Below are 24769 nucleotides of genomic sequence, written 5' to 3' on the forward strand. Positions count from 1 at the left end.
CTTCATCCCCCAAGCACCTCAAAACCCTTAATGGTTCCCTCTTGCCACATGTCTCCTAGCGTTACCAGCCCCACCAATTCCCAGTGAGCCCTGATAGTCACCCTCAGCTGCGCATCCACCCCCGCCAATGCAACCAGCGGTATTTGCGGGGAGCATGGGAATGGGTCTTCCATCATACGGCATGCCCTACGCCACATCTTCCGCCCAAGCATCATTTTAGGGTGCTCTCATTTCAGACTCAGGCAGCCAGATTATCTCTCGTGAAATGGAGCACAATCCTGCCCGAACAACCGTAGTTCAGGGGTCATTTCATCTGAGAGCCATTTGGCCACATATTGCAGCTGGCTTGCCACATAGTAAACCTCAATTGGGCAGTTTTTTCATAAGTTCTGTAGCTTCCATAGCGCCACGCTGTTTCGGGTACCGTGCCACTGGATGTCCCTACACATACGGTTTAATTTAGCAAAGAACTTCTTAGGTATCATGTATGGAATATTACTAAAATAATGCAGGAGCCTAGGTAGGACCACCATCTTCAGCATTGCACCTCGTCCCATCATTGCCTGGGCAATTTCACCCAGAAATTATATTTTTTGTTTTTTTTTCACAATAGCTACCTCAGTGTTATGCTTATGCTCTTCTACTGTGCGTCTTCTACTGTGTGGTACACGTCTAGCCCAAGATATCGAAGGGCTAACCGCCCATGGTATTTGTAGCACCAGTAACCGTCCCACAGGGGTTCCCTTATAGCTGCCCAATGGAAAAATGCTAGAGTTTTTAGGATTAACTGCTATCCCAGACAGCCCCGCATACCTCCATCACCTCCAGAATATACTGGTGATTCTCTTCCGGGTACCTCAAGTATAGTAGCAAATCACCCTGATATAAGGATATCGGGTGTTGTCCCCCTACCCCCCCCCTATGTCAATACCTTCATATTGTTGCCTGAGGTGTATATTGCAAGGGGCTCCGGGGCTAGAATATAAAGCATCGGGGACCAAGGGCATCCCTGCCTGGTGCCTCTGCTGAGTTGCCATCTTTCGGATATTACTGATCCTGTTCGAACTCTGGCTAGCGGCTCGCTATATAGCATCTTCGCCCATCTAATGTAGCCGGGCCCTATCCCATCCCCTCCAGGGCCGCCAGCAACCACGGCCACTTGACCGAGTCGAAAGCCTTTACCGTGTCTAAAGACACAATTGCTGATTCGCCTTCGGTCTCACTACCTCAATTCGATCACCCGTCGGAGTCGCCTGTGATTCTGGGTTATGTTCCTATTCGGCACATAGCCCATCTGGTCAGGGTGCACTAATTTGTTAATTACTCTGCGCAATCTATTAGCTAGGACAGCCGTCAATATTTTGCTGTCCTGGTTCAGCATCGACAAAAGTCAGTAAGAGCCACAGCTATCCGCTGGTTTGTTAGGTTTGGGAAGCAGTATTATGATCGCCTCTCTGAGTGATTCCGGCAGCTGTCCCACCTCAAACGCTTCATTAAGCATTGGGGGAGCACTTCCTCTCGCTATACCTTATAAAATTCACTCGGGAACCCATCCGCCCCCGGGGTCTTACTGGTAGGCAACTGTTTCACCACTTCCAACTCCTTCAAAGTGATCGGTGCGTCTAGCTCCTCCCTTTCCTCCCCACTTATCTTGGGCAGTCCTATATCTTCCAGTGTTTCCGTTATCTCTTCATGGCTGCGGCCTAACTCATCCCCTATAGGCTCTTATAATCCGCAAACTTTTAACTCCTTCTTGGGTATCTACTACCCCACCATCCTCCCTCGTTATAATTCTGATCGGGGGGTCTAGGAGTTTCACTCTTATATAGCCATGCTAATAGCCGTCCCGTCCCCTCCCGCATGCTGTTTCTCTATATACTTTTTATAGTTTAGATTGCAGAGCCTCTCCCAATGCTCCGCACATTCCTGCTGCAGCTTAAGAGCCCGCTCCATGTCTACACTCATCCTGTAAAGCTCTTTCCAGTTCCCTTTCAGTTCTTTGCAGGGCAGCCAGGACCCCACCTTGCAGGCCCTTTGATTTTGCCATGGCAACCCCCCGCATCACTACCTTGAAGGCTTCCCATAATGTACTTGCCGAGTCAACGCTACCTGTATTCACCTCAAAGTAATTAGCAATGTCTTCCCTAAAAACTGGGTCCTTGAGTGCCTCTGCTCGGAGACGCCACGTTGGAATCCGTGCTCTAAGGGGGCAATATTGCCACCCAAGAACCAATGGCAAGTGATCTGAGAGGACCCTCGCCTTATATTCTGAGTAATTTCTGTAATGACATCCGACATGGCAAAGACATAGTCCAGCAGCATATGTAACTGCTGTGGGGCGGAGTATTGCCTTATTGAGGGAATTGTGTCCGTCCTCCACACATCTGCCAGACCAAAGTCATCTAACAGTGTCTGCAGCGCTTTAGCCGCTGGGGCGGGTCTATCAATCTTGCCATCCGACCTATCCACCTTGGGGTTCATTGCACAGTTAGTCCCCGCCCCAGATCACCGCACTGCCTACACACATACTAAGGTTGGTGCACAGAGTTCTAAAGTATGCTGCCGTGTTTTGGTTGGGCATATGTATTTACAATACTCATCTCCTTATTCTCCACCAGCCCCCTCAATATGACCATCAGTCTCCGCCACTTTCTGTAATGGGTGGAACGGGACGTGCGGTGCCACCCATGTAAGTACTCCTCTAGCATAGGCAGAGTACGATGAGCCCACCACAATCATTTTCAATTTCTTCACTACCATCTCCTCCCATGTTGTGTCTCCTGCAACAGTGCATTATCTATCTTCTGCCTTCGCAGATACAGCATGACCATGTTCCTTTTCAAATAACTATTCAGACCCCTGACATTCCACATGATTATTTTAAGATAGCCCATGGCTCGTTAAACATCCTCCTTCTCCCCTCCAGCCAATCCCTCCCACCCGCGCAATACAAATCCAGCCATCTGGCTCTTCTATAGAGGCTCATGTTCAAACTTAAACTCCCAACAACTACACACCAAGCTCCCCTATTCCCTCTCCTCTCCTCCCTTCCCCAACACCCTCCCCAACTGTTGCCCAGCTCCATCACTGGATCTCAGGCACCCCCACATCTAGCCCTGTCTCGCACAAGCCTGTGCTCAGGGCTCAGTAGGGTAAAGTCGCCCTAGTGGTGGCCACTCAACTACTAATTCTCAGGGGTAGGTTGCTTCCTTCCTGTTGCTCCTAATGTCAATTTTATTACGCTTCAAGTTAACACTATGCAGCTTTTATCCACTATATTCCAGTCCGTGTGGGGCACAAGGCCCGAAGACAACACAATGTCTGTCCGGCCTCACTTCTCTCTCCCCCCCCCCCCCCCCCCCCCCACTTACCCCCTCAATGTCTATGACACCGGCTCCTCGGGCGTCTCCGGGCAATCTCGATCAGCATCTTGTTCTGGGCAACCCTGCAGGTCCAGCCATGAACCCGCCTCCTCCGGTGTATCAAAGAAAAGCGCTCTGCTCTTATGCAGCACCTTCAGTTTCGCTGGGTACAGGAGCATAGACTAATGCCAGCCGCACGCAGTCTCCTCTTGACGGCCAAGTAGCTATGTCTCTGCACCAGCATTGTGTAGTCCAGGTATGCAGTGATGTTGGCGGACGCCTTCTCTATTGTCCTGCCTATACGGAAATATTCCAGGATCTTCTCTGTCTTTATAGTTCAAGATCCTCGCTATTATTGGTCTCGGCGGGGCTCCGGGTCGTGGTTTCGTCATCAGGGCGCGATGCGCATGTTCCACTGCGAACCCCTGTGAGCTTGTCTGCTATCTCCTGGAGGATCATGTTCTCCACGTAGTTAGTGGGGTCCTGGCCTTCTTCCCCCTCCGGCAGGCCAACCACCTGATGTTATTTCTCCTCGTCCTTCCTTCTCCACCCGATTCTCGAGATTGGCAACCTGCTGTTTTTTAGCACGTGGACCTCTTTTGCGTTATTTGTGCTGACCTCTGTATTGGTCTTCACTGCGCTTTCCAGACCACTCGTTCTCTCTGCCAGCGCCCTAACATCTTGTCGTAGCAGGGTGAGTTCAGTTCCTACCGCATCTATTTTGTTCTCTAGGGCTGTCTGCAGGTCTGCCATTGCTGAGCCCCATTTGGTGCTCATCTCCGTTATGGCTGCCAGGATCTGATGTTTGTCCAGTGCTCCAGATAAGATTTTCAGGTGGGAGTATTTTACTCTATTTTTAAACTGAGAGTAAATGTGATATTTTAAGAGTTAAAAATGACTTTTCTCCTTCCCAAGAGTAAAATGTATGCGACATCCAGCCGATGTGTGAAAACTGTATGGAAATCATTACTATGCGGCAGCTTTCCGCATTGTGACAGAATACACCTTTCATTATTTCTGGCCATTTGATCTCTCCTATATATGTTACAATCACAAAACCTAGCCAATTATATAGTAAAGCATACATGAATTTGTATTGTGTTTTGAGATTCGATAGCAGAATTGTCTTTTGATGTTTAATGAAAGTACTGATTTCCTGGAGCTATTACTACCAATGGTATGCCAATGTTATGATACAACAGTGCAGAGAGGCAATGACTCTAATTTAGTGGTCAAATGGTTATTTGGCAAAGCACTGTACATAACATATTTATCACTACCACTAAACCAAAGTCGGTACTCCTCATCGACCTCGAAAGGATGAGTTGGACTTGCCGGGATTCAAACCTGCAACCCACAGATCAGATTGCAGCAACGAGTGCTCCACAGGCTGAGCTATTTTATTGGCTAACATCCTTCAGAGGTTGGTTAACTGAGTATTGACTGAGGTTTAATGATCACAGTACCTAGATGTATGACAAACCATTCATGAAGCGCTACATAAAGTTCAATTCTATTATCACGGACAGGTTTTGCTGAGTTTCTATTTCAATTACCAATGTAACTTTCATTTGTTGTTTTTGAACAGCGCTTGCACTTTCTTGAGAATCATGTTTTGGATGTTTATAGTCTTGAGATTTGAGAGGCTAGGAGCAGTGTAATGACAATTATTCACCCTTGAGCAAAGGCTGCTGCCACTGACCATTTATAGTAATGTACCCCATTGACTTCAAGGTTGAATGGATGTAAACTAGACTGTGCATAGTCATCATTTTACAGTTTTTATAATTAGACTTAAATTAAATCCAAGTGTAAAAATGATCTGCCTCTGCACGATTATGCGCACAGCACCGGAACTCTGAAAAATACAATTGTGCAATACTGGTTTGTTTTCACTGGAGGAAAAGCATAACTTTTTTAAAGTTCTCAATTGCAACTTATTTTTCCATCTTAATTGTACAATCCTAAAATTCTAGGAATAACATGCACAGTGCTTCTCAAGCTGAATGAAAAACCATTCCTTTATCAGTGTGCAGTTTATTTTTTTGAAAGGCTTCAGAGAAATGCATTCTGTTTCAGAGGTGGCGTGCAATTACATCCATGTAAATAAAAATCACAAGAAGCCTTCTGGTTTCTGTCAAGTAACCTGACCTTTGCACTGCCCTCTGCTCTAAACCTGTGTAAATGTACCCAGGAAAATAATAAAGCTGGCGTATTTACAAGATGTTCATGCGTAAAAATGCCTAGTACGCACCTTATCTGGGGCACTGTTTGTCCCCTTCTGGGGCTTCCTCCGCAGGAGTCGTGACCGTGCCCTGCACCAATGTGGTAGGGTCCTCTGCGCCTTCGCGAAGACTTCCATCGCTGGCTTTTTGGTCTTGGTTCTCAACCCTTTAGCCGACATAGCGCCACCCTATTTACGTATCCGGATCTAGTTATGTGCTGTTGTGGAGGTACCGCCAGGCTCTCAAGTTGTTGGGGTTGTAATCTCCCAACTTGCGCTAATGCTACGGTGCATGCGATAGCTTCCAGGTGGATTGTGTCCTCCCACGTGTATTCACATATACAATCCTTGTTGGCGCATATAGTGCAGGCAGTGTTTGGGTGCACCTTGAGGGTACGTTAGGCCCGTTCACTAATTAGTCATTAGTCCATCCTTTGTAGCCTCCCAGTGCCTTATTGAAGGATACTTGTCATTTGTAGCCTACTCGTTCGTTTCTTGCAATCGGTCAACTGTATCCAAGTAGAACTATCTGCTGTCACGCGCCCTCTCCAACTTGCTCATACCTCAATGAGCGATCGCAGGCCTGTCTATCTGCCCTGCGGATCTGCAGAGCTTACAAGAACAGCTGATCGTGGCAGGCAACGCTCACTGCAGGCTTCTCCGATCCGCACTGCGGGTCGCAGTGTATGCGCGGCTCTCCTGAGTTGCAGGGCCCGGTTACTCTTCCCCACCTCCGGCACAGCCCGATGCTCGCACAATCTGTTCACATCCGCCACTATTTGTTCCGTGCCCATGGGCACGGTGTTGTCAGTATTTTGTGATCCATCCGCAGCGCATCCCGGCACACACTTTCAATGTGCCCCCAGTAGACAACCAGAGCCCCAGCTGCACACGCGGAACCAGCTCGTTCCCGCAGTTGTGTGCCGGCAACTGTAGCCATCCGCTGGGGCAGCCACTCCATCATGGGGATGCGCTCCTCGGGATCCCTTTGTTCTCGGCCGCCGCTGCCATCTTAGCGTTCATCCCACGGCTGGCTTCTGGAAACAAGTCTAATCAGCCACTCCAGAGCTTCGGGCGCACTGTCGGCTGGCACACATTCTGCCCAGTGCCTTCACACGCCTCCAATGTTTAAAGCTGCATTCAGATGCAAAAATGTGCATTTCTACAGAGCTCACAGCCTATTCCATGGCTGCCTAGCCACGCCCCCAGGGGAGGGAGGGTTAATTGGGTTGATATCACCCCCCCGAAGCCCTCACTCCCACACAATGATGGTTTGGAATGGTCCCTTGTGACTCTTGTAGGGGGATGCATTTCTCTGTGTTTGGCGGACCATCACAGGATCCTGGGGTCCTGTTGGTAACACTTGGGATTCTCTCACCTGCATGCCAGTTCCCCTTTACATCCTCCATTCGGACAGGATGATCTCTCTTCAAAAAAACGATTTACATGATGGTAATGGAAATATTCTTCCAGGGGAGGGATTAGGGGATCATGATTATAGTCCTGCATGTATCACTGAATTCCAACCATGATGGCCTCTGCACTAACTGTCTGAATTCAATTCCCCAGGAAAGATGCCAGATTACACCTGCACATATCTGGTTAAAGACAATTGGCACTGCATAGTTGCTCTTCAGGATGCGCATATAGTCACAATCATGACATTGCCCCAGCTGCGGAAATACCATCAGTTTTTGGTAGGAGCAAACGTTTCCAGTACAGAGCCCTTCCCTTCGGACCGAGCTTGGCATTAAGTATTTGCCAACATTATGGTGGTAATATCTGCTTTTCTCAGGCTTTGGGGAGTCCCTATCTATCGATATTTGGACGACTTTCCCCTTGGATGTTGCTGTCCACAGAATGCAGCTTCCCAAATGTTAACTGGAGCAGTATTCCACAATGGTCTCTTGATCTGATTGTCCTAAGTTGTGCTGGAACATGATGGCAGAGGTTAGTCTAATGGAAGACAGACTAGGGGGGATCCAATTCGAATCAATATATTCGGGCAGCCATACTGGCAGTGTATTTTTTTTTGGGTAGTCCTTACAATTTGAGGGCAATGAGATCTGTGGTTTCCTGGGCAAGGGCTGCCCTGTGGCACACCATCGAAGGGGTTTATAGTGGTGTTTAGGGGGGGGTCTACTCTTGATTCTGTGACTCGGGTTACCTGGGAGGGTACAGTGAAGTATTCTATTACGAAGTCGCACCACGTCATTTTGTTCTGGGCTGCTTTTTCGTGGAGAACAGCACTTTATTTGTTCCCTTGTGTATGTTAGTTGCCACTGTTGTCCATTCCCTCTGGGTAGGAAGCATGGTTGCTTTCCATTTGGTGGCCAACATGCCCTCGCGGCTAGTAGGCGCATGGACACTATGCCTCTTAGTTTTTTTTTAATCTCCCCATCAGTCTGTTCGATGCCAACTGGGACCAAGGGGGGTGGTGTGGCCTCCCTGGGGATTCCATCCACCCTCCTAATCCAGCTGAGGACCTCGCTCCAGTATGTTTGGGCCTTGGGGCATGACCACATGTGCCAATAGTCTGCTCGTTCTCTGCATTGACGCCAGAATAGTGGCTACTAGTTTGATACAGTTTAGATCTGTGGGGGTCGTATTGCCATCTGTGGAGGAGCTTGATGGCGTGGATCTTGTATTGTGCTGCTATTGATACCTGGGCTGCTCTACCACATATTCCATTTTTCTGGATCCAGTTCTGATCCCAGGTCGCTTTCCCATTTGTGTTTGAGAGCATCCGTCGAGAGCTTGTTTGCTTCTAGTAGAGCTTTATACATGGATGGTATCCTGCCCTTTGTCTCGGATCTTGTGTCTAACAGCTTTTCAAAGGGGTTGAGTTCTCTTTGAATTTTGTCAGCTCATTCTTTCCTCATGAGGGTGCCATTTAGTTGGGAGGAAAAGGAAGGCTGGTAGGAGGTGACTCCCCAGTGCTTCGAGTTCGGTGATCGTGATGTACACCCCATTTCTCCAAAGCTGCCCAACCCTTTCAAGGCCTGCATCATACCATGGTTGGAATCTTGGGTCATCATGGAATTCTTCCCTTATACCTGGGGCCCATATGTGGCTCAATGGAGAGGGCCGCGTAGTGACTCATGCCTACACTCGCCAGATTTCCCACACTGTGCCTAGTATCGGGTGTGTTTGTAGCCTGCATGTAAGTTTGCGTCTTGGAACGCACAACCATTCTGCTAGTGACACTGGGGTCAAGTTATCGTTAAGTGCACCCATTGAAGGTCCTTTTTGTCCCACAGGTGGGGGATTAGAATTCTCAGTTGCACTGCATTGTAGTAGTCGAAGTTCTGGAAGGCCAAACCCTCCTTTTTCTTTGGGTAGGGTGAGTGTTATAAGATTCTTGGTGTCTTCCCCCTGCCAAATGAATCGAAGGGTCGCTTGAATGTGTCTGGGATTGTTATGGGGAGCATTTGGAATGGATATAAGAACCTCAGGAGGCTGACCATCTTGATATTTAGTTAGTTTTTATTTTATTTTTTGCTAGGTCACTATGAAAATCTGCCAGGAGTTGGGGAAAATTTGCCTCGTATAGCTGTTCTAACTTTTTTGTAATATTTATACCTGGGTATCGGAGGACATGGGTCTCCACTACCAATCCGATTAACAGGTCGGAAATATACGTTCCTTCAGTGGCAATACCAGATTTTGTTTTGATAATTTTGAAGCCTGGAGGGGCCTCCATATTCTTTGATTTGTTTGTTTTTATTACTTATATTGCGCACCAGACCCAAGGGTAACCGGGCGCATTTTATAAGACAGCTCAAAACTTTGTTACAAGATCACAAGGCAAAAATAGCAAAAAATAGAGCCACAGAATAATATACAACAACATATACAGGAATATACACAAAATATACAGCGTGTAAAAGCATGTATTTATGGTCCTAAGCAGAAATTCCTAGGCTTGAATAAGTCCAGCCAGTAGATGATCTAAAGTGTCTGCATTTTTGATCCATGTTATAAGGTTGTCGGAATGTGGGGTAGGGTTGGTCAGTCTTCAAGGTGGATGGTAGGGCGTTCCAGAGTTGAGCTGCTTTCACCTGAAAGCTGCAGCCACCGACTTTAGTCAGTTTGACTCAATCTATGGATAGGTTAGCAGATCTAGTAAGTCTTGTTGGTTTTAGTTTGGTGAATCTGGCAGAGAGGTACTGCGGTGCAGTGTTAAGGCATTTGTGGACCAAAGAGGCAACTTTTAGTTGGATTTTTCTCCTGAGTAGAGAGCCAGTTGTTAGCTCGTCTGAGTGCAGTGATGTGGGCTCTCCTGGGAATGCAAAGTGCTGCTCTAAGCGCGTTCTGCAGAGTGAGTTCTTTTGATAATTTCCTTGTTAGCCCCGATATAGAGCGAATTGCAGTAGTCCAGTTTTGATAACACGAGCGCTCTCGCGTGTGATGCAGCTATCGTTTGATAGGAAGGGTTTGCCTGCTCGTATCAATTTGCAGGTGTAGGCGGTTGCTGAAGCCATCGCATTGACCTGCTTGTTGAAAGAAAGGGTGGAGTCCAGGTGACCCAGAGTTTTGACCGCATGGGCGGTTGTGATTTGGTTGTCGATATTGAAGGAGGAGTAGTTGGGGCCCAGTTTTTTGAGGGTGGGGGGTGTGCCCAGGATGATTTCAGTTTTGTCGTCATTCAGGCATAGACCGCGTGGCCATCCATGCCTGGATGATGAGATGCACTCTGTTCACCAAGGCCAAACCCTTGTCGTAATCACCGGTAAGTGGTAGGAGAATCTGGGTATCATCTGCATAATTAGTGAAGGTGATACCAAGAAGGTCCAGATTATCGAAAAGGGGCTTAGTAAAGATGTTGAGTGTAGGCGAAACACAGGATCCATGGGGCACACCACATGTAATGGGGATGGAGTCTGCTGTCGTGGAGAAGACTCTCATTGTCCTGTTATTGAGGAAGGATTGGATCCATTTTGTGGCTTCTTAGAAGTGCGTGGCTATATCAGGTGCCTGCAAAGGACCTTGTGGTCAACAAGGTCAAATGCGGCTGATAAGTCCAGGAGGAGTAAGGCTGGTTTGCCTTGATCCCTTAGCTCATCAATTTGCGCCTTTAGGTCTGAGAGTGCAGTTTCGGTTCCATGCTGGGGATGGAAGCCAGACTGCCGTACTCCTAGTAGATTGTTGTTTTCAAGGTGTTTCTGTATTTGTGAGTATGCCACTTTATCTATGATTTTTAAAAGGAATGACAATGGTGATTGGGCAGTAGTTCGTGGGTATGGCAGGGTCTGGTGTCTGTTTTTTAAGCAAAGGGAGTACGCAAGATTCTTAGGTTGCTTGATATGGACCCTGTAGCGAACGAGGCGTTAATGAGTTTTGAGAGAAAGGGAGCCAGGTCTCTAGCTGCGTCCTTTATCAGTTGAGGTGGACCTTGATCCCCCTGGCAATTAGATGGTTTGAGTGACAGTGATTTTTTTTTTTTTTTCCTGTCTCAATAGTAGATACTTTTGAGAATTTGAAGCAAGGGTAGTTGGTGCTATTTTTAGGAGGGGATGTCTGTTTTGCAGTATGGCCCTCTGTATTGTCGTGAGAGGGTGTTGAACGTGGAGTAGTATATCGTCTGTGTAATTGGCTATTTTATATTCTCTGCTGGCTGTCCGGAAGCCGCCTACCCTGAGAACCTGCGCAAGAGGCTCTATGGATAAGGCAAATAGGATAGTGGATAATGGGCATCCCTGTCTCGTACCGCTGCTCAAGTTAAACCACCTGGAGTACTCAGTTTACCATTACCGAAGTCTTCAGGGCTGTGTATACTGCCGTCATGCCTCTACGTAGGGTTGGACCTATGCCGATTTTGGTCAAGACTGCTTCCAAGAAGCTCCGTTCGCTTTCTCAGCATCTATGGACAAGAGCGCTGGTCCTCACCATTTTCTGTGCCTCATGGATGAGGTGTAGTTTTTCCTCATTGTGTCTGTTCCCTGGACCCCTAGTATGAATACTACTTGGTCTGTGTGGATTATGGAGGGCATGTGGGTTTCCAGCCTGGCTGCTAGGACTTATATATTTTCGTATCCATATTAAGCGAGATAGGAGGCACAATATTTAGGGTCTCTTCCTTTCCTTCTTTTGAAATTGGAGATTAGCGCCTGGGAGAAGGATTCTGGGCAAGCCCTGTGCGCAGGATGTCATTGAATAGCTCCCCCAGGAGGGCAGGTTATGAAGGACTTATAAAACCCTGCTGTGTAGCCATTGTTCCCCTGTGGGAGTCGCTTAATTGTGGTTTCAATTTCCTCTGCTGTGATTGGTGAGTCCATCCCTTCTGCTGTATCCCGGGGAGTTTCGGCATGTTTATTCCCTTTAGGTATTGGTCGATTTGCCCCTGGGCTTGTTCTATTTCTGACCTGTAGAGGCGTTCCTAGAATTTTGCTAATGCCTCTGGTGCCTCTTGCGTCTAGTATTTGTGAGCCGTTCTCCACTTCAAGAGCTTTGACCCATCTTTCAGCCCACTGTTCCTGTAGGGCATCTGCCTTGTTGCCCTTTTCATAATGCTTCTGTTTGAGGCGTTTTAATTCTTCCCTTTTCTACATTGCTTCTGAGATTTTAGTAGCACTGTGTCATTATTCCACGCTATTGGGTCTAATTGATTTCTTTCCGCAGCCTTTTTTCTATTAAGGTCCGTTCCCTTTTTTGGTTGCCTCCTCTCTAAGATACCCCTCCATGTTGCCTTGCCCGCCTCCCATATTTGTTTTTGAGACGTCTGTTGTGTTTTGAAATTCTTCAATGTCATGGGTCATCTACGCCCGAAAGAGCGAGTCTTTCCAATGTGATTCATTACATAGCCATTTTGTATTTTTGGAAGGTAGGTTGTCTGATGCTGACCGTTAGTATGATCGAACCAAGAAATATGTCTTGAGTTAAGTATATGTAGTCTAAGTTGTGGGGCTGAATAGAAGGTGAATCCTTTACCCCAGGGTGTAAGTCGCCAGGTATCGTGTAAGCTGTAAATTAACATGTCAGTTCCGCCCGGCCGCCATCCACTAGTGGGGTGACGTCTGGGTTACCGGCCTGTCTATGGTAGGATCAGCCCACAGATCTTCCCACTAGGATGGTGTCCAGCCGCTTCAAGCATTATTTTTCGGGACAGTGCGTTTCGGGAATCAGTCTGGCCTGTGTCGGGAGTATAGTGTGGCTAAGGTTAGTGATATTGTGGATTCTGCCCACCACTAAAACGGCCCTCCCTTCATGATAAAACCATATTTTGAAGATGTCGGGTTTAATCCCTTTTCTTATCAATATGCCTACACCAGCCTTTCTCAGGGGGCCAGTATTCTGTGCCCAGTCTGGTAAGATTTTCCATTCTTCTCCCCATATATATTTTGTAAAGAGTACATGTAGGTGTGCGCTTCTGAATTCTCTGCTCACCAGGGATCGTTTGTTTGAGTTTAAGCCCTTCACATAGTGTGCCTATCCTAGGCAGCCCATGTCTGTCAACTGCTGGTGTTGTCGTCTTGCTTTCGTTTATTATGTTTACCTTTAGTTGTGCCCTGTTTTGACTCCCGTCTATGGACTTCCCTGGTTCTGCTTGCTCTTTCCTCGTGTTCTCCACCCCCCCCAACCCCCGGGCACCCGATCTAGCTGGAACATCTCACTCGGCCTGCTTCGGACCACACGTGCGGAACGTGTAACCCACAGTCCAAATTTTAGACTTCTCAAATAACTGAGGTCCCCCACCCCCTCCCCCTTCGTGTTCATTATCAGAAGTCTTTCTGTCTGCCACTTGTTGCAAGTAACCCTCTTTCCTGGTGAGCGCATACTGTGTATGCAATCTATTTTGAGTTAATCTACCTTGTCGTCTTCGAATAGTACTTTGAGAATAGCATAGAGGGATTTCACCCCCCCCCCCCCCGGTCTTGTTCTGTATCTCCTTCACTTGGTGGTATTCCGAAGATTCTCAGATTGTTGTCTTTCCCGATTTTCTGTCATTGGTTTTCAAGTGGTGGTGTTCTCTTGTCTCGCTATCCGTTAGCGCCTGATCTATTTGGGATTCCATGTGTCTAGTGAGGTTTGATTAGTCTCCACTCCCTCAGTCTTCCTTTCAGTTAATACGGTTTGTGATCCATCTCCAATGCCTGCTCTCATACTCTTCATTTCAGAGTAGAGTCGCTTTTCGTTGCGGCAGCATCTGACGCAGGTGGGGTTAATGCTGAGTGAGGTGGTGGGTATTGATATTTAGCAAGTTTCTGTCGTGTCCATACGCTTTTGTATTCCGTATACTGCATGTGTGTAGCTGGAGTGTTCCGTTGGTATTTGGCTATCTGGGCAGGTCACCTGTGGGAGGGCAGGGGGGGGGGTCTGAATGTGGGCTGTGAACAGCCACTTTTTGCCCCCTCAGGACCTCATCCTGCGTTAGTTCGGTTTTGAAGCTCAAGGGAGGCACACACCGCTTAAATTAGGGCTCTATTCCCATGGTGTCTTCAGTTTCATTGTTTGGTATAATAATCGCTTTTTCGTTTATGTTCAGTGGGAGGGGTCCATTGAGCGGTCTGTGATGTGCTTCATTTTAAGCAGCCTGGTGGGGGACTAGTACTAGTTGTTGGGGTGTTGATTCAGGTCCTGCTGCTAACCTCTTCCTTTAGGTACGGGAGCATCACCAGCTTACATGGCTTATCCGGGTATGTAGCTGGTGCTTGTGGTACTCGTATTGTGAGCGGGTCTCCAGGTTCACGTTTTGGGAGGGGGCACGGGTTTCTGCAAATCTGATGGCTTCTGAATGATTCCAGCAAAAATTCCCATCATAGGCCCTGGCTCCTTGATGAGAATATTGGTCTGCGACAGACTAGTACTACTGTGCGTGGGCTGGGTCACCTTGTCATGGGTTTGGGTGTATGCAGGCCCAGATATTGTGTACCCAGTCTTTGTTGGTGTTTGCTAGGGGCACCACTTGTCGGAGGGCTCTCTGAGATTAAAGTTCATTCCTGATATGGCGCAAGTTATAGTTTGGGGGCTTGTTTATATTGTCAGCGCCCATATGCTTTTGCACTGTTGGGGGGGGGGGGGGGGGGGTACACCTAACGCCCCATTGCAGGCTTTATTTTAGTCCACCATGGGATTAACTGGGTGTGGTGCAGGGTTGGGACACCCAAATGGGTGTGAGATGGCTGTGACTGCCTCAGGAGTGCCTCCGTTTCATGCTTCTCAGCACAGGATTGGGCACGGTCTGCTGCAGTAGTGCGAGTATGCAGAGCGGGGCAGGGCAGGATCCCAGCGTGTTGTGCTACCGCTGGACCAGTCCGCGGGGGGGGGTGCCCACGTGGGAGGATTTGGGAGCAGAGGTGCACGTACCTCGGCTCCCGCAGATTGCGTTGGTGGGGCTCTACAATGAACGGTCCAGTGCTGTAGGGTAATTCAGTCTCAGTGACGCTGCTCGGGAGCAGGGCACGTCGGGGCGCACACGTTGCTGCAGGGGAGTCGCGTGTTCTGCTGAGCTTTTTAAGCTTAACTGAGCATTATCTCCTGGGCGGCTACACTGTCTGCAGCAGCCGAACCACTCTTTCAATCTGTAAAACGTCACTCCAGGCCGTTTCTTTCACGGCATGCATGCCAAATGGTTGCTGTAGACCGCAACTTGGGTTTCCCCGGTCCGATTTTAATCGGGTTTTTGGTTGCTTGGAGGGCTGGGGGGATGTCCGGTTCCCACAGCAGTTTGTAGGTTGGGGGGGGGGGGGCACAGTGGGGGCTCGTACCACTTGGACCAGGGTTCACACGGCAGCTGGGCTCATCCGTGCGCCCCCCAACCACCCCCTGATGGCCAGTCTGTGACAAGTTTTGACACTCCTCGCTGAAGGTTACAAGATCTTCAATCCCATGCATAACCGGCCTGGGGCAGTTTCCCCATCTTCCCTAAGTGGTCCCTGTTCTATCATACCCACTCAGTCCTCTTTGAAATGCTTTGTCTACAGACTTGGTGTCTCCTGGCCTCTCTAGATAGGCCCCCTGGCCAGGTCTCTCACTTCTCTCTGTATGGGCTGACATCACATTCTGACCTCCAAGCTTCTCCTCTGAACTTCAATATTCGACTCCCCTGTTGTGGTAACACTTCCACAACATCTGGCTTTCCCCTCTCCATGCTTCCCTCTGGTCCGATGCACTGCACCTTGGAGGCTCTCGGCGCCCCAGACCTGCCCATCACTGACCATCTCATAATAGTTTCTCCTGGTCTGCTCATGTCCTCCTCTCACCTGGACCTCCTTGGTGCCTCGGGTAAGCCTCTAACCTGCGCTGCCAGCCTCCTTCATTGAAGAAGTATCAGCTGCTTCTTTCACAGCCTTCGCTCCCCATCCTGCCACTGACTCAACACTGCCCTCACTAACCTTCACCTCCATCTCTCTGGGCCTCCTTGCTTCTGTCATAAGGATCTGCATGAAACCTGCCTACTAGTGCAACTCTTGTTGTAACTCTGATCTGGCCACTTTTTCTGAGCGTAAGTGGCAGGCTTCAAGCACATCCTGACTTACTGCCATGCCATCTGGTCTAAAGACAATACACACAATCTGCTCTAAGAGGACCTATATCCAAGCCTGCATAATTTTCAAAAGGTGCAACAATTGGCCAGCACTATTGCAGTCTCTGCACTTCTCTTGCCTTTCACTAAATTGCCCCCTCAAACACATGAGGTTTCTAGTCTTCCAAAAAGGGTGCTCTCCTGCTACTCCAGAACTTTCAAGGGTGATATTATCTGCACACTCTCCTCAAACCTTCTGCTGACCCTGTCTGGCAAACTACTACCCTAGCTCCCCTACCCCCTTCCTAAAGGGCGCATCCTTGAAGCTGGCCATCCCCCAGTTTATACGCCCCACTTAATGTGTTGGTTGCCTTCACAACTGCCAGTGGATTCAGAGCTGTCAGAGGCACGGAAACTGCTCTCCTGAACACCCGTGAAGACTTGCTCACTGATCTTGATTCCAGCTCTCCTTCCAGTCTCATACTAGACTTTACCTCCGACTTTTGATATGGTCAATCGTGACACCCTTGCATCATGGTCCTGGCTCTCGACTGGTTGACGACATTCCTAGGACTGACTCTCCAATGTTCAACTGGCCCCCCCTCCCATCGCACTCTACACCTGTAGTGTCCCTCAGGGTTCCATCCTCTCACCATGGTTTTTCAAGATCTACCTGGCCCCTTTAGCCCATTTGATCTCCACTTTCCCTCCTAATTTCCAGTGTTAATGCAGATGACGTGCAACTCTCAAGCTGCTTCCTCTTCCTTATTGCCTGTCCGCCACTTAGCGCACTACTAATCTGTCTTAATGCCAATAAGAGAGGGTCCTTCTCATTGGGGACATCGGCTCCCTCCTATCGAGCAAAAACCTGGGTGGCATCTGACAGCTCCTTCTCTCCTCAGACCTGGCCAAGCAGGCCCACTTTCAGCTGCTCCTCCACAGAAGCTTTCTCCATGTCCTCAAACTAATCCAGTACAGGACTGCAAGGCTTGCTCATGGCTTCAAGCCCAGGGTTCGCATCTCTCCAGCCCTTCAATCTCTCCACTGGCTCCTGGTTGCTGCGAGGATCGAGTTCAAGACCCTCTGCGTCATCCACAAGGCTTTCTGGAGTCTGGGATCCCGCTACATCAAACTCTCTCCCAGTGCCTCCCCGTTGGAGTCCTTTGCTTGTCTCACTCTAGGTGTAATTCCCTCTGGAATGGCCTCCCTGCCCCTCTCCGACTTGAGCCGGATCACCTTAAATTCCCGGAAGCTCCAAGACCTTCCTTCGCAGTTTCCTTCTCCCTGGGTGCCAGGCTACACCTGCACTTGGGTCTCCCTTGATCCCCCCCCCCCCACATCCTGCAATAGCCCTCACAGCCACTCCTGCATGTGTTGGCTGGCCTGTGCACCTGCTTGGTTTGGGTGGGCCCCCTTCCCCCTGTCCGCATGGTCTTCCCTGGCACTCGCCTGTCTAGCACCCTCTACCCTTGCACTTCGTACTTTGCTTGCATGATCTGAATGTCGCATGGTCTAGGGATTAGTACTTTTTTTTTGGTTCCCCCTTGCCTTCTTGCACCTCGATGTTTAGGCGCAATAAAAAACCAATACACATACACCCTCAAGCCTTGAATTAAATTCAAGGCCCTGTTTAATTCTTTTTCCACCTGTCATGCCTCCTCGGGTGAACCTCCATGTGATGCTCTGTGCTATTTTAATAAGCAGTTTGAATGTTTAAGTGCCTCACCTGGAAGGTGGCCTTTTTGGTCGCAGTCACTTCAACAAGAATTGGTGAACTGCAGGAAAGTTGTTTTGCATACATCAGATTAAGATCGTTCCCCATTCATCAGCTTGCCAGGACCCTTCAGATGCACAGGACAGTAGTTTAGGATGTCTTCCCATCTTTTGTAACATTCGGAATGCAAAAAACTGGCCTCCAAGGGTATTTCCCTCTGGATAGTTTTCTGTATCTCAGAAACCCACGCAGTACAGGGCCTGCAGCCGCCCATGGGTGTCGGCGCAAACCCAGTAAAGGGTAAAGCGGCTTTATGGCTTTGAAGTACGTTCCCTGGGAAACTATTGCCAAGGTGTCCGCTTCAGACTACAGTTTTAGCGCTGACACTAGTGCGGTTAGGTGGTCCTCAAACCTTTTGACTAAGAGTTAAAGCCATCCACCATCTATCAGTGTTTAGGGAATCTTCCACAGGGGACAGGATGCGTAGTGACTGACACCTAATCCTCTTGCCTCATACGCCTGCTGCCCTTTTTTAAAAAGTACCCTTTTGCTTCTAACGAATACCAGCCTTGGCTTTCGTAAAGGACTGAAGGGTGATGCGCTGGGTGGGGCTAGAGCCATACGCAATGGTCCTGCATGAAAAAACAGTGCTCTGGTCCCTTTCCTCCATACTTGTGGGATACTCTGGGAACTATGGTCTAGGTTAGTAACTTTCTTTTGGTCCTAGAATGTTACTTCCATTGTACCAATACATTGGTGAAACCTGTTAAAATTCCAAACCTAACAGCTGGATGGCACAATATTGTAATGTGTTACTAGGGGCCGTCGCGGTTCTAAATTATTTCTAGAAGGAGTAGTCATTTATTTTATTCATTCTTTTAATGGGGCAATTTGTCTCAACCAATCGTACAAGTAGACTTCTAGTTTTGCCCTGCAAGGTATCCAACCTAGTCGCCCTGGACGCTGCACATCAATTAGAATAATCTGCAGGCAGCTTTGGTGCTTTGATTAACTAACTAGTCTGTGTGGTGCGTTTTTTGCCAAGCTGTAAGTCTATGTTGGAACTGGGTTTTCGTTTGACATACTAGTTCCTTGTCTGGGTTGACATACTAGTTCCTTGTCTGGGTTGACATACTAGTTCCTTGTCTGGGTTGACATACTAGTTCCTTGTCTGGGTTGACAATCAATCTCGCAAGTAACCATGCAGCCCTGCCTGTCAACCAAGGATTTTGTGTATAAGGTATTTGCCCGAATGTATTTGTTATGCACTTGGCCCTGCCACCTTCAGCTGCGCTGTGAATACTTTGCGACATACTTGTGTTTTCTATGTAGTCTCTTAACGGTGCACCCTCTTTCTCTTCTAGTTACCGTGCGGATACCCAGACATACCAACCATACAACAAAGACTGGATCAAGGAGAAGATCTATGTCCTGCTGCGCAGGCAGGCCCAGCAGGCAGGCAAATGATCCAGTGCCTGCATCATGAGCATCAATGGAGGGAGGGCGCTGGCAGGATTCCCCCCTCTGTGTACAGCGTGTAGTCATGCAAGTGTTGTACTATAGTAGTACTGGTCCCATTTTAGTTTTGTTCTTAACCACAGGGTTTTTTTTTTTTTAAAGGGGGTGGCGAACATATTTGATTTTTGTTCTGTTCAATTTTTATCTTCCTGTATTTAAAAGGGTTTCAAGTTGCCGCGTATATACCAGGTTTGTCTGGGAACTTGGAGCAGCTGGCTTGTATCTACTGTTTGCCAGCACCTTTCCATTATGCTCCAACTTCAGGGGTAGCGGTATTGGTTTTATGTGCATTATCCTCAGTGCCCACTTCAAACTTTTTGCCCAGAATGTTTTTGTTGTGGACGGATAATAAAGTGCTCACTTCAACCCTTGCAAATGGTATGGTCTATTTGTTTTTCAATTGGTTGGGGTGCCCGTTACGGGAGTTATACTGCAGTGGAGGTTTTATTTTTATCTGCTTAAATAAGGATTGACAGTAGCATTTGCAGACTTTTTACATGCACCAAGAGCACGGAAAAGAACTGGTGGAAAATCTCTCACTTTTTTCTAGCTTAAATGTTGGGTTCGTATTGAAGGGGGCAGGGTTGGGTATCCTTTTAATTAAATTTCAGCTGCAAACAAACTTGCGAAAATAGAATGCATTTTAGTTGTCCATTCTTTGATTGCAAGTGTTACATTAAGCATCTGATTTGGCACGCTGAAAAGCTACTACTCTTCGTTCAATTCAAAACACTGCATTCCTGGTTACTTTGTTAGATGTGAATTGGTTTGAGCTGTTCATTGGAAATTGGAGCTGCAAGAATTCTTTTCACACAGGAAGTTGCGTACAGTTCGCTTGGAAACTTGTATACACTTTATTTTTTCAATTCAGTAATTGGTGGTAGCTGATGCCACATTTATGGTAGAGTACTAAATTTCAAATTGTGTGGAGGCTTAACATTACCCAGACGGGGTGTGGCATGCATGGACAAGATGTTGCGCTCTAGGTTCCAGTTAACCAATCCTCTGCAGGTAGCACTGTTCATGGCCCTCATCTGGGATTTGCATCTGCTTAATAGGGCCAGGTTGGATATGTTTGGCATTTATGTCTATATATCATTGGTATGGCTTCAAAGTGCTTGTGGGTTTAGCGCCCTCTGGGACCATAGTCCACGTCAGTCGAGAGTAGGGTATCGTAGGGTGCACTCAATATGTGTGCGATTGGCGGCTTGTAGCTGCATCCATGTGTGCAGTCTGGAGGTTTGGCTCGGATACTGGATTCTGGCTGAGTTAGGCCAGTGTAAGAAGCAGATGTGTGCAGCTAGGCCAATTCTCTCGTGGGTATAGCCGCATTCTAGCAGGATGTTGGTGTTGATGGGTATTATTTGTATGTGCAGCTAGGCCGAAATCGATTGAGGGGTGTAGCTTCACTGTGTCTTGGTGTAGAGTAAGCATAGTGATAAAAGGCGAGTGTCTGGAGTGGAGGTTTTATTCTTCTAAGCCCACTGTTCTGGATTTCATTTATGCATTTTGAGGTGGTTGTATTCCCAATTCTATGTAAATGTGGCACTGGGTAACATTTGCAATCATGTCTAGATATGAAGCAAGCCAACATTTCTAATCCTGTGACGCGATCTAATCACAATGATATCTAAATGTGGTAATGGCGTTGGCTGTGAAGCAGGCCAATATTTACAGATACTATCTAAATGTGGCAGATGTGACCTGAGCCAATAATCACAATTAGTACCCGGCAAGGGCACAATCAGAATGAAAGAACCAGTCTGATTGGCCCTTGCTGAGGTATTATCTGGCCTGAAATCCCTTGGCTGGGATTTCCTGCCTCCCCCCAAGCCCCCCACCCCCGCCGCCCCCAACAGGGGGCGTGGCAGCCACATAGCCAATGAAGAGGCTTGAAGCGGGGCCATCCCTGCTCCGAGTCCCATATGGCTGGAGGCTGCCTCTGTCCCCTGCCGGGATTCGTTTTTTTTTCCGTTCTGCCCTCTACCCCCCGCTTCTACCTGCTATGTCTCCAATGGAAGCCTCTAGAGCTGTGTGGAGACTCGAAGCGGGGACACACTGCTCTGGCTTCCCTTGTCCCCTGCCAGGGACCCAGGTTTTTGCTTTTTTTTTTTTTCCCTTTCCATGGTCCGGTTTCTCCACATTTAGATATATAAGCAATATGCCCTGAGGTGGGGGGGTGGGCATTGCCAACTATGGCTTTTGCTCGGGCTTTTAACTATGGGCCTGCTTGGGTCATATTGCTGATTTATATCTAAATGTGGCACTAGCTTACTTTGTGGTAATTTCTAGATGTGACGTAGGCCAACATTTAGAATCATGTCCTTGGTATGATGCAAGCTATTATTCACCATAATTCCAATACTTGCAAGTCTATATATATATGTGACACAGGCTGGCATTCAATACTTGTATCTAGTTAAGAGGTTGGTATTCACACCCTGGTCTGTTCTAAGGGTTGGCTGAGTGGCAGGGCTTCTGAGTAGAGGGACTGCTCTACTCCCCCCACCCAGGCTACACCTACCTTGATGGTTGCTGCTGGCCTCCCCTGCTTATAACTGCAGACAGTTGTGGCTGCCCTTAGCCATGGGGCTGTTGGGCTGAGGGGTGCCCTGGGAAGGTGTGGTCAGGGAGTATTGGCCAATCACTGTGCTGGCTGGCGAGAAGAGTGAGCAGGGGAAAGCAGGAGGGCTGGGTTGGGAGCGGAGCTCTCGGGTGCAATTGTTAGTTTTCCATTTTCTTTTTTATGGATGCGGTAGCGTGAGGGCCAGGGGCCTTACCTATGGCTGGGTAGAGGTCTGATGCAGGGAGACAGTTCCCCACTGCAAGTAGCAAATCACTGTGCTGGTGGGTGGGGCGAGGGATCTGGGAAGCAGAAAGAAGGGCTGGTCGGGAGAGGAGCACTTGAGGGCGAGTTTGCTTTTTTCTTTTTTTAAATGGGTGGTTGGAGCCCAAGCGTCTGGAGGCCCTTACCTTTTGGCAGGTCTTGTGCAGGGGGACTAATTGCCCACTGCAAGTTGGTAAAGGCCCTAGTGGCCCATCACCATGCTGGTGGGCAGGATGGAGGGGGAAGCAGGAGCACTCAATTGGTGCTGGTAATGGGAGGGTCTGGGGGCCTTGCCTGTGGCAGAGGAGATGGAGGTTGTCTGGTGCGGGGGAGGTCTGATGAAGGTTCCCGTAGATCACATGGCAATGCTGAGTAAGGCTTCGTTTTATTTATTGCATTGTGGTTTATTACAAACTTTAGCACATCATCCATAGAAGTAAATGCGCCAAACCATATCGCAATTTAAAAATACAAAACTGGAGTTTAAGAACTTGGATGCAGTATGTAAATGTTCACCCCTTAACAGAAGTTGCCATCAATTAGCCGCCGAGAAGGGGCCTGTGCTTTCTAGCAAGTTTAAAAAAAAAGTTGTTGCAAGTGGCGTTAGTGCAGAACAATACAAATGTATGTTGAACGTTTTCCAACGTCTCCCCTCTTGCCTCTACTATGCACTCTAGAGGAAACAAGGAAGACTGCAAATATTCAGGGGTAACGCCAAAGGCTCTGCTTTCGCTAGATGATACATTTAATGTTTGCCTCGTCATGAGGTGTTGTCAGACTCGCATTCTGTGCTTAACCTTTTCTGGGTTATTAATCGTGTCCTCTAACGCAACACATAGCTGGTTGTACCAAGTTTTACAAAGCAATTCCCACTCCCGGCCCGCCCCCACAGTTCCTCTTCACACCACCGCCCCCACTTCTTGCATTATTAAGGCCAAAATTCACCTCTAATAAACTTGACCTACTCTTCATTAGTGAAACCTGGCTAAACGATACATCTGGCCCTGCCCTCTCACTTGCCATCCCGGAAGGGTATTCCATCCATAGACAAGATCGCTCCACTCATAGAGGTGGGGGGGTGGCTGTCATTGCCAAGGAGAATCTACAATTCAGAAGGATTCAAGCAGACTTGGGTCATAGCTCTGATTACCTCCTGCTCAAACTCAAGCTCTCAGCTACCTGTACCATTGCTTTCCATGCGGTCTACCGCCCGCCTGGGCCGAGCACTGACTTCCAGGAAGCCCTAATTCACTCGCTCTCAGACAATCTAAAAAGCTAATCTAAAGTTATCCTCCTAGGTGACTTTAACCTCGGTCTCAATTACTCTAAGTACTCCCACGCCACTGCCCTCAAAGCTCTCTCCAACCTTGGGTTCTCCCAATCTATCTCAGGCCTACCCACTCTAAAGGGCGGACGCTAGATTGGGTTGCCCACCACAACTGCACCCTTGAGGTCAAAGACATCTCCCCTATCCCTTGGTCTGACCACCATTGCATTAAATTTGACATCACCACATCAAAAGGGCCGCATAGGCCAGCGACTTCCCTCCCTGCCGCACTCACCAGAAGCTCTCGGCAGCTCACAAAGGAGAACCTTACTAAACATCTCCTCGTACCTGCACTATCTCCGCCCTTCTCTAATGATCCATCAGTACTTGCTAAAGACTTCAAAAGGATCATCACCAAGGCCGTGGACACTGTAGCCCCTCTTACCCTCAAAAAAGCAAAAAAGGTCAAACATACCAATGCCTGGTTCACCCAGGAGCTCTCACAGCTACGTCAAAAAAAAGAGCTGCACTCTCTGCCTGGAAGAATAACCCCAAAGACACCACTAAAGCCGCTTTTAAGGCCCTATCCACTGAATACAAAATCTCCATAATCATGGCTAAGGCGTCTTCCTTCAACACTAGGATTTCAGAAGCCAAATCAGGGACCAAAGAAATCTTCTCCATCTTTAGAGAGCTTGAGACCCCTGCGTCCCCCCCTTCTACTCTCCTAAAAGATGAAGCTTGGTGCAACAAAATTCAATCCGCCATGCTGGATAAATTGGACATTCTACACGCCAAGATCCTTGCACACCAAAAAGCCCTCAACAACCTTCTAGCCAAACCCACTGGCTCCCCTGCTCCACTAGCTGACACCAGCCAAGCCCCTCTGTTTGAGTTCAAGGACATGACTGAAACCGAAGTCGCTGCCCTCCTTAGATCCATCAAGCCCTCCAATTGTAAAGGGGACGTCTGCCCAGCCCAGGTGATCAAGGACTGTGCCCCTGCCCTTGTCCCCCTCATCACTGCCTTCATTAATGCTTCATTCAAGTCTGGCCATGTTCCAGCTGAGCTCAAGGAAGCATGGGTTCGTCCGCTTATCAAAAAACCCTCCTTAGACCCTTCGGTCCCGGGGAATTCGACCCATTACCACTGTCCCATTTTTACTAAAAATCTTGGACAAAACAGCTTACCTGCAAGTTCAAAAATTCCTCGAAGATAACCATCTTCTTGGTCTTCGGCAGTCAGGCTTCAGGCCAAGACATGGCACCGAAACGGCACTTCTTGACCTCAAAAACCAGATGGACGACCTCAGAGATGCAGGCAAACCTGCTCTACTCCTCCTTTTGGACCTATCAGCTGCATTCGATCTGGTGGATCACAAGACCCTATGCC

At 48.3% G+C, this 24769-nt stretch overlaps 1 protein-coding gene across 1 annotated transcript in view; it reads left to right on the forward strand.

Annotated features, from left to right (window-relative positions):
* The window catches only part of ERH (ERH mRNA splicing and mitosis factor), a 38910-nt gene extending 19251 nt beyond the window's left edge, over nt 1-19659 (forward strand). The window contains exon 4 of the mRNA XM_069638584.1: nt 19130-19659. Within this exon, the coding sequence (XP_069494685.1) occupies nt 19130-19232 (103 nt within the window). The 3' untranslated portion in view covers nt 19233-19659. The remainder of the gene's footprint in view (nt 1-19129) is intronic.
* The last annotated feature ends 5110 nt before the right edge of the window (nt 19660-24769 follow it).

The sequence above is a fragment of the Ambystoma mexicanum genome, chromosome 14 (assembly GCF_040938575.1).
Source record: "Ambystoma mexicanum isolate Mex_15411 chromosome 14, UKY_AmexF1_1, whole genome shotgun sequence".
Lineage (NCBI taxonomy): Eukaryota > Metazoa > Chordata > Amphibia > Caudata > Ambystomatidae > Ambystoma > Ambystoma mexicanum.